This window comes from Rhinopithecus bieti, unplaced genomic scaffold (assembly GCF_001698545.2).
Source record: "Rhinopithecus bieti isolate Rb0 unplaced genomic scaffold, ASM169854v2 scaffold_9449, whole genome shotgun sequence".
In the NCBI taxonomy this organism is placed as follows: domain Eukaryota; kingdom Metazoa; phylum Chordata; class Mammalia; order Primates; family Cercopithecidae; genus Rhinopithecus; species Rhinopithecus bieti.
The window spans coordinates 795119-804914 of NW_016806089.1; the positions used below are offsets into that span (position 1 = coordinate 795119).

General features: G+C 60.3%; 2 protein-coding genes across 2 annotated transcripts; one reads left to right on the forward strand and one right to left on the reverse strand.

Annotated features, from left to right (window-relative positions):
- Positions 1–890: 890 nt before the first annotated feature.
- LOC108531332 (uncharacterized) lies at positions 891–3562 on the reverse strand. Its single transcript, XM_017874725.1, is given in 5 exon segments — positions 891–1504; positions 1586–1705; positions 1994–2128; positions 2210–2363; positions 2366–3562. Coding segments are annotated over 4 exon segments (1011 nt in total). The 5' UTR covers positions 3032–3562; the 3' UTR covers positions 891–1504; positions 1586–1649.
- On the forward strand, positions 895–1402 carry LOC108531333 (uncharacterized). The gene is given in 3 exon segments (XM_017874726.1): positions 895–1002; positions 1005–1250; positions 1253–1402. Coding segments are annotated over 3 exon segments (447 nt in total). The 5' UTR covers positions 895–911; the 3' UTR covers positions 1363–1402.
- Positions 3563–9796: the final 6234 nt, after the last annotated feature.

Consider the following 9796-nt stretch of genomic DNA (forward strand, 5'->3'; position numbering starts at 1 on the left):
CTGGGGGCTGGGAGGCCTGGCTGAGGGAGCTGCCGGCCTCTGGCCTCTGTGGGGAAGCTGACCCCGAACCCATGAGTGGGCTGCCTTGGCACCCGGGAAACAAACCCCTGCATGCCAGGGTTCTTGGGGCTCCAGCAGGAAGACCCCAGGGAGAGATCTCGGGAGCCCCTCACCCTAGGCCCTCCTGCTCCTCCCTCACCTCCTCTCTGTGGCCACCCTCAACTCCTTCCTCCTTCCTCCTGGCCCCCTGGCCTCCTTAGGAACTCCGCCCCAAGGCCACCTGCCCACTCCCACCCCCACCCCTTGGCTCCTTGTGTGGGGGCTGCCCCTCCGGCATGGCCCCGGCTCCCACCCACAGCAAAAGGGGAGCAGGAACAGAACTGGCAAGGGGTTCGTGCCCCTGCCGGGATGGGGTCTCCCGGAGCACCTTGTGGGCCTCCCAGAGTGGCATGGCCAGCCCTACCCCAGTCACCTAGTCTGGGCCTCAGGGGTCTGGGGCCAGCACCAAGGTGTCATTCTCATGGGACTTTGGGGCGGCAGGAGGCACTCACTCGGGGATGCCTTGGTGGCCCCTGACCCCTGCCTCAGAACCCAGGCCCCCTCCGCCAGCCCAGGCCCTCCCGCTCTGTGAAACCCCTGGTCCTGCAGCCCCTCCACCACCATCACTGCATGCTGACCGCCTGCCCTGCGCCCCTGATGTCCACACACCCTCTGCTCACCCCACCCCTGGTGTCTGCTGTGCTGCACCCATCCCCGAGTCCCCCACCCTGGAACCCCCATCCCCCTTTTCACGTACTCCTCCCCTCCCCATCCCTCCAGCCCCCCTCTGCGCAAGGTTGGCCTCCCCCACGTCAGGCCCACAGCCCGGATTCCAGAGTCCCTGAGACAAGTTGCTGTAACAGTGTTTATTGATGATGAGTCCAGGGCTCCTGCTGAAGCCCTGGTGGGGAGGGGCACAGGGCGAGATGGGGCGTAATGGAATGCTTGAAGGCTGCCCCATGATGCTGGGGCTTCCAGACTAGGCGAGGGCAGGGTGAGGCCTCTGGCACACAGCCGGCGCCCAGTCACCCAGCCCAGATGAAGGGCGGCCGGGCCCTGGGCGGGCACTTGCCAAGGTGGCTCACACTCACGCACACTCACACCGAGACTCAAGGCCGTCTCCACAACTCCAACCAGTGCAAATGACTTAGTGCAAATTAAATTCAGAAGGGACGGGGGAAACAGAGTCGGGGAGGCTTTGAATCTCTCAGAGAAAGGAAAGACAGGAAAGCTCAGAAACAAAGAGACAGAAGGATGAAGAAGAAGAAGAGGGAGGTGGTGGGGACGGGGTCATCCCGCTGGAGGAGCTCAGCTCTGGGATGACGCGATGGCTGGTGGTCAACCGTCCGCTGCAGGGGGTGGCCATGAAGATGGAGTTGCCGGTGGGGGATGGGTGCTGCGGGCGCTGCTGGTCCGATGGCGTCTTTGGTGTTGGGTTGATGAGGTCTTGTTCCTCTAGCTTCACCTGCAAATAGCGACACATGGGTGGGGTGGGGGCAGGGTGCTCGGGGGCCTGGAGGCTTCCGGAAGGAGCGCTGGTGCTCACCTTCCAGAGCCGATTCCTGAGTCAGTTGTGCAGTGGTTGTAAAGTGCAGCGTATTCGATTCCAACTAGAGGGTTTTGTGTCCGGATTCAAAGGCCCAGGCTTGAGCTGGGTAGCACCATTCTGCGGATGGAGAAGGAGTGAGGTCCCACTCAGCTCCTCTCACGTGCCCCCCACCCCAGGTGTGGCAGGAGGCCCCGCACCTTTCATGTTGTGGGTTCTGGGAGCCCAGAGGGCAGCTGTAGTGTGCCGACTCTGTGGGAGAAGTAAAGAAACAGACCCGCTTCTTGCCGCAGCCCCACCAGCCTAGGGTGTTCTGTAGGAGACAGAGGTGGGAGTAGTGAGATGGTGGCCCGGCTGGGCGGTCTGGGCAGGGCCCTGTCCTGACACAAGGAGGGCAGACATGCTTACCAGGAAGGCCGGATGCGCCCCTTCTGTCCTCGCCGTCACACCGGACCATGTCATGTCCCACTCGGCAAGTCCGCCGGACCTGGCGTCCTGGCCTTCGGCAGCTGGTGGGCACATCCACCCCGACTGGAGACCTGGCTGTGGGGAGAACGAGAGAGGCGTTGATTGTGTGGAAAGGGGCGGGTAGGGGCTGAGGGTGGCAGAGGAGAAAAAACTCACCCTCGTCTCCAGCCCGAACGCTGAGGCACCGATTCCGGCTCCGTCGCCGCCCGTGAGGCCCGCCTTGGCCACGGGCTCTGGAGGCCAGTGCCTCCCGCTCACCGCCTGCTGTGCTCCTCACCCCTGCCTGCACCAGCCTCCCTCCTGAGAGCTCTCATTCACTCCGCCCCGCCCGCCTCGCCTAGTCTGGTCTCGCCCCATGCCCTTGACTCCCCTGGATGCTGTACTGTCTGCCAAGCCAGCCCCAGGGGCTGAGCGGTGAGGGCATACAGTGTCACCAAGTCCACTGTGGGCCCTCTCCGCACCAGACCCTGGGCCGCAGTGCCTCGTGGGAATGGCGCCCGCAGGCCGAGCCCCTGCAGCCTCCTTGCTGCGTAATGTCCTGGGGGACCCCTCCCGTGGCCGCTTCGCCCTCCTGGTGACGTCCTGCTGCAACTCCCCGAGCACTGCCTGTCTTCCCGCTCTCCAGCCCTCGAGGCTCCGGCATAGGCCTGAGAAAGCCCTGCCAGAGCTGCCCCTGTGCCTGCTACTAAATGAATTGCGGTGGGTGAGGTGGCAGCTGGGGACCCCTCTGTCCTGTGTCCCCTGCCTTGTCCCTGTCTGACCCAGGCCTGGGGTACCACCCCACGTGCTGGACCCTACGCTGGCCATCCCTGCGCTCCGTCCCTGCTCTCTTGCTCTTTCTGCCTGGGATGAGCTCACAGCCCCCCAGCCTTGCGCAGTCTCGGCTCCCCCCGAGAAGATGTCACCTTTGCTAACTCTCCTGCCCCCATCCTGCCCCTCTGCCGGGAGGGTGTCTGCTTCTCCCCGCCAGCCCTCCATCCCCTAAACCTCCTTCTTTCAGAAGGCTGGGGAAGCGAGGCCTGGGGAGGGAAGGGACTCACCTGCCCAGCAGATGGGGTTCTCACCTGCCCGCTGCTGCCAGCTACACCTCCGTTGCCCAGGCCCTGGGATCAAACCCTGCCCACCAGCTCCCCTCGTCCAACCAGCTGCCACGTCCTGTAACCAAAAGTGACCGGGATGAATGTCTGGCTCCCCCTTCTCTCCAGCCCTAGCTCGGGCCCATCGCCCCCAGCTGATGTTGCTCCGTCTGCACGATGCCTGGGCGCCTACTCCACACTCCTCACTGGCCCCAGACCCCACAGCCCTGCCCCGAGCTAGCCCCTCCACCCGTCATCACGCCTGCCAGACTCCAGATGTCCAAGGTGCTCCTTGGCTCCCACAAACTCTCCTCCAGCACCCCATCTTCCCCTGGTTGCCCCTCGGTTCCCCACTTCCCCAGTTTCCCCCGTTACCCCCCACCCCTCCCACCCCCTCCCTCACCCTGCTCCTTGGCCCTAGCCCGGGCTTTTTCTAACTGGGGTGGCCCCGCCCAGAATTCCCGCCCCTGCCCTGCCGGCCAATCAGAGCAGGGCCCTCCCGAGGGCCCCCGCAGGGCCCACCTCCGCCCTGGACAGTTCCAGCACAGGTCTCTCTCACCCAGCACCCATCCTGGAATTCTCCAAAGACGGCCTCCCCACACCCCTCCTTTGGCATCCGGAGACAGGGCTGGGCATTGCCCCTATCGTCTCCCTCAGGGTCGAGGACTTCTCCCTCCCAGACTGCTGCCTTCCCTCAGGGGCACCATGCCTGCTGCTCCCTGCCTGCCAGCGCCCTGCACGTACTTTGCACATGACTGGGGGCCGACTGCGGGTCCCTGAGGACTCGGATGGCACACACAGCCCTTTCCTGCCACCACCACGGACTGCTCAGACCTCACGTTTGCTCCAGGGGTCCCGGAAGTCCACGGGGTGTGGTTCCTGGAGAGTGGGGGTGGGGTGCTGAGGGCAGAGGGAAGTGCCGCAAACCCCCTGATGGGTGCGGTGCCAGCCCCCAGGCCGATTCCCATCCAGTTGAACGAGCTTGCACTCATCACGGCGGCTTCCGCAGGACAGAGTCCCCACAGCCGCTGGGCACCCTGGTCCCCTTCGCGGCCACTTTCCTGTCTGAAGACGACATGCTGCCGGTCGTGCTCTCGGCTCCCGGGCGCACTCTACTGACAAATGGTGGGCGGCCTCACAGACTCTCCCAGGCCCCGCGGGGCACCACGGTTGGGAGTGGAGTGAAGACTGGAGAGCTTCGACTCCCCCAGCCACCCCGCTGTGGGTCCGCGGGTCACCACCTTGGCCTCTGGGGAGGGTTGTTGGGGCCCTGCGGTCCATAGGGTTCACCTCGAGTCTCGAGTGTCGAAGCCATGAAGGGGGGCACCAGGGCCAAGGGACCCAGAGTTCGTGGGTCCAATCACCCCGCAGGCCCTCTGGGATGTGGAAGGGCTGGCTGCGCCTTCGGCAAACCCTTTACTTCTATGGCTCCGCCAGGAACGGCTGGGTGCTTGCCTGCTGAGCACTGACCACCGGGCTTTGTCGTGGGTGAACCCCAGCTTCACGGTATGAGAATTCTCAGGCTTTCCCATGAGTGGACCCCCAAGTTAGGAGACCAAGGCAGATCCCCACATTTTGCTAAAAGTGGAGTCCAGCCTTGGGTCACCTTCTTACTGTGATGTGAGTCACCACTGCTGCCTGTCAGCCATTTCTGTCTCCATAGCCACAACCGATTCTGTGCCATTGCTGGGAGATGGGCTCACTGGGGACAACACCCAAGACCCAAGGGAGACTCCGGAAATACAAATGTGCCGGGCAAGGCGGCTCCCCAGGCCCCTCGCTCCTGCTCCAGGCGTTGTGGGGGGGCCTAGCACAGGATCCGGTGGTGCTGCCCTGGAATTTCACTCCCAGCAATGCACGGGCACAGGGAACACCTGTGGGCAAATGCACCTCTCCACGCGCCAACTACCACCGCCCGGACATGATGATCCCTGAGCAAGGAGCACACCCGGGCCATCGAGCATCTTAGCCCCATCAGGATCCCCACCCCATAACAAGTCCATAAACCGCAGGGTGTCTGCTGTACCCACGTTAGTGGATTATCTCTGGCAACACAAGGATCCTGGACCCCAGAATAAAGCAGCAGTGGCCCTCCTAGCTCTTTAGCATCTTAAGCTTTTGAATTAGCATCTCAAACGTGCATTGAATGGGCATGTTAATGTCTGGCCACTTAGGGCTGAGGAGCTCGGAGTATTCTCTGGGGAGGCAGATGTCAGTTCAGTAAAGAGTTGGATTTGGGCGCTGTCCTTAGACAGAGTCAGATCTGTGCTCTGGGATACATGTGGAAAGTGTAAGATTTTGGTGGAATATGCTGTGATCATCACATAAGTAGGCATGACTAGAGTCCCAAACCATGACACTGAAGCCCTCAGAGTGCGAGCCGGGGCCACAGGGCTGTAGATATGGCCCCACCTGAAGACCTGGTGCGGCTCCCATGAGTGTCCTATTCCCAGATGACCCCCGTGAACCCTGCGGCGCCTGGCTTGGGTGACCCGGGACATTTACACGGGCGAACCCCAGCCGGGGCGGGCTTGGGCTGTGATGCGTGAGCCTGCACTGCCGCCGCGCGGCCACTTCCGATTCCACAACTACAACCAATTCCGTGCCGTCCGGGCAGTGAGACCGAAGGGGAAGCCTCTAGAAATACACACGTGCTACGCAAGAGCCCCCGAGTTCTTGTGCCTGCCAGAGACCCTGTGGGAGGGGTCTCACACTGAGGCTGAGATCCCCATCATCCAAAGAATAGGAACACCTCATTGTCCCTCAAATATCTCCTCTCCCCAACCCTCAATAGTGCACCCTGGGGTGAATCAGACATGTAGCCCGATGTGGCTCCCATGAGCGTCCTATCCCTCACGACCCCCGGGAACCCTGCGGCGCCTGGCTTGCGTGACCCGGGACATTTCCACGGGCGAACCTCAGCCGGGGCGGGCTTGGGCTGTGATGCGTGAGCCTGCACTGCCGCCGCGCGGCCACTTCTGATTCCACAACTACAACCGATTCTGTGCAATCCGGGCAGTGAGACCGAAGGGGAAGCCTCTAGAAACACACACATGCTATGCAAGAGCCCCCGGGTTCTTGTGTCTGCCAGAGACCCTGTGGGAGGGGTCTCACGCTGAGGCCAAGATCCCCATCATCCAAAGAATGGGGACACCTCATTGTCCCCCAAGTATCTCTCTCATCGCCCCAACCCTCAGTAGTGCACCCTGGGGTGAATCAGACACGTAGCCCGATGTGGCTCCCATGAGTGTCCTATCCCTCACGACCCCCGTGAACCCTGCGGCGCCTGGCTTGCGTGACCCGGGATGTTTCCACGGGCGAACCCCAGCTGGGGCGGGCTCGGGCTGTGATGTGTGAGCCTGCACTGCCGCCGCGTGGCCACTTCCAATTCCACAACTACAACCGATTCTGTGCCATCCAGGCGGTGAGACCTAAGGGGAAGCCTCCAGAAATACCCACGTGCTATGCAAGAGCCCCTGGGCTCTTGTGCCTGCCAGAGACCCTGTGGGAGGGGTCTCACGCTGAGGCCGAGATCCCCAATATCCAAAGAATGGGGACACTTCACTGTTCCCCAGCTATCTCCTCTAGCTCCCCAACCTTCAACAGTGCACCCTGGGGTGAATCAGGCACGTAGCCTGATGTGGCTCCCATGAGTGTCCTATCCCTGATGACCCCCGTGAACCCTGCGGCGCCTGGCCTGTTGACCTGGGACGTTTCCGCGGGGGAACCGCAGGTAGCCGGGCTCGGGCTATGATGCATGAGCCTGCCCTGCCGCCACGCAGTCACCTGTGTTTCCATACCTTCAACTGATTCCGTGGCATCCGGGCAGCGAGACTCCAGGAACACTTGTGCACTATGCTTGGCAGGCTCCCAGGATCCCTGTTCCTGCCGAAGGCCTTGTGGGACACAGTTCCCTCTGGAGCATGCGCTTGAGTCCTTGGGTCCCAGTCATTACCACCTCAGAACACAGGGATCCCTCATTTCGGAAGTCTCTGCTCTCCTGTCCCAACTTCAGTCCCTGACCAAGGTGATACGGGGCCATGGTCCTCTGATAAGGTCCTTGAGTCTGATTCCAGCAGCACACAGGCTCCAGGGCAGAGCCGAGGTGGGGCTCTGGAAAAGGCACCGTCAGGCTCACACGAGCACATGTTGGCCAGGTGTACAGATTCCACAGCACAAGGCAGGCAATTGGGCACAGACTGCACGGTGCACAAACACCACTGATCCCCATCCTTTATCAATTCCACAAACCGCGGGATGTCTGCTGCACCCACATTAGCGGATTATCTCAGGCAACGCAAGGATCCTAGACCCCAGAATAAAGCAGCAGTGACACTCCCAGCTCTTTAGCATCTCAAGCTCCTGAATTAGCATATCAAACCTGCACTGAATGGGAATGTTAATGTCTGGCTGTTTAGGATTGACCAGCTTAGAGTGTTCACTGGGGAGGCAATTATCAGTTCAGTAAAAGGCTCGGGATTTTGGGGGCTGTCCTTAGTCGGATCTGTGCTCTGGGATGGATGCGGAAAGTGTAAGCTTTTGGCGGAACTCGTTGTGCTCATCATGCTGGTAGGCGTGACTTGAGTCTCAGGCCATGTCACTGAAGGTCTCGGAGTACGACTCGGGGCCACAGGCTGTGGATATGGCCCGATAAAAAGACCTGATGTGGCTCCCATGAGCATCCTATTCCCAGAAGACCTCCGAGAACCCTGGGGCACCTGGCTTTCCGCGGGTGAACCCCATCCAGAGAGGGCTCGGGCTGTGATGCGTGAGCCTGCACTGCCGCCGCACGGCCACTTTTGATTCCACAACTCCAACCGATTCTGTGCCATCAGGGTGGTGAGACCGAAGGGGAAGCCTCTAGAAATACACATGTGCTACGCAGGAGTCCCGCGTTCTTGTGCCTGCCAGAGACCCTGTGGGAAGGACCCCACGCTGAGGCCAAGATCCCCATCATCCAAAGAATGGGGACACCTCATTGTCCCCTAAGTATCTCCTCTCATCTCCCCAACCTTCAGCAATGCACCCTGAGGTGTATCAGACACGTAGCCCAACGTGACTCACAAGAGCTTCCTATCCCTCACGACCCCCGGGAACCCTGCGGCGCCTGGCTTGCGTGACCCGGGATGTTTCCGCGGGCGAACCCCAGCTGGGGCGGGCTCGGGCTGTGATGTGTGAGCCTGCACTGCCGCCGCGCGGCCACTTCCGATTCCACAACTACAACCGATTCTGCACCATCTGGGCGGTGAGACCGAAGGGGAAGCCTGTAGATATTACCCATGTGCTACGCAAGAACCCCTCGGCTCTTATGCCTGCCAGAGACCCTGTGGGAGGGGTCTCACGCTGAGGCCGAGATCCCTTCATCCAAGGAACTGGGACACCTCACTGTCCCCCAAGTATCTCCTCCAATCTCCCCAACCTTCAACAGTGCGCCCTGGGGTGAATGAAACATGTAGTCCAATGTACTCGCATGAATGTCCTATCTCTGACGACCCTCGGGAACCAATGAGGCACCTGGCCTGGGTGACGGGATGTTTCTGTGGGCAAACCCCAGCCAGGCATGCTCGGGCTGTGATGTGTGAGCCTGCACTGCCGCCGCGCGGCCACTTCTGATTCCACACCTACAGCCGATTCGGCGCCATCAGGGCGGTCAGACGGGCCGCCCTTGGTGAGGTCAGTGAGATGGGCCGCCCTTGGTGAGGTCGGCATCCAAGACTGAATGGGAAGCCTCCAGAAATACCTATGCGCTATGCCTGGCAGGCTCCCACAATCCCTGTTTCTGCTGGAGGTCCTGTGGGGAGGGTCTCCCTCTGGACCTTGGGCTCAGGTTCTTTGGGGTCCAAGTCATGACCACTCCAGAACATAGAGATTTATCTTTGCCTCTAAGTATCCACTGTCCTACGTGCTATGGGAGCTGTCATCAGTGGTGTTTCTGGGATTAGGATCCCAGCCATGCAGGGGCTCCCAGACAGCCCCAGGGTTCTCCCATTGGGGAATGCCGCTCTACTACACATTAGTCACAGCACATTAATGCTTGGTTCTCCTGGTGAAACCGCCTTTGCAAAAATTATCACAGAAAATCGGCCAGTGGTGGTGGCTCACGCCTATAATCCCAGCAGTTTGGGAGGCCAAGGCAGGCGGATCACCTGAGGTCAGGAGTTCGAGACCAACCTGGCCAACATGGCGAAACCCCGTCTCTATTAAAAATACAAAAATTAGCCAGGCATGGTGGCGGGCGCCTGTAATCCCAGCTACTTGGGAAGCTGAGGCAGGAGAATCACTTGAACTAGGGAGGTGGAGGTTGCAGTGAGCCAAGATCAAGCCATTGGTCTCCAGCTTAGATGACAAGAGCAAAACTTCGTCTCAAAAAAAAAAAAAATATTATAGCAGAAAATGATGACAGTGAAAGAGACCTGGCGTAGCTAACTCTATCTTGCCTCCTTGTTCATTTTCGGGTGCAGGCTGGACTAACTTTGGGAAGAACTTAGTTTGTAGTTTAACTGTGAAACAAAGACAATAACAGCCCTGTCCCAGGACAAACCCTCTTCCTGCCTGGGGACTAGACTTTCAGGACTACCAAATTAGCCACCGATTAGAAATTATGGTTTAGGAGTCATGGAGTCACACATCTGGAGGCTGCAAGATTCTTTTTTTTTTTTTTTTTTTT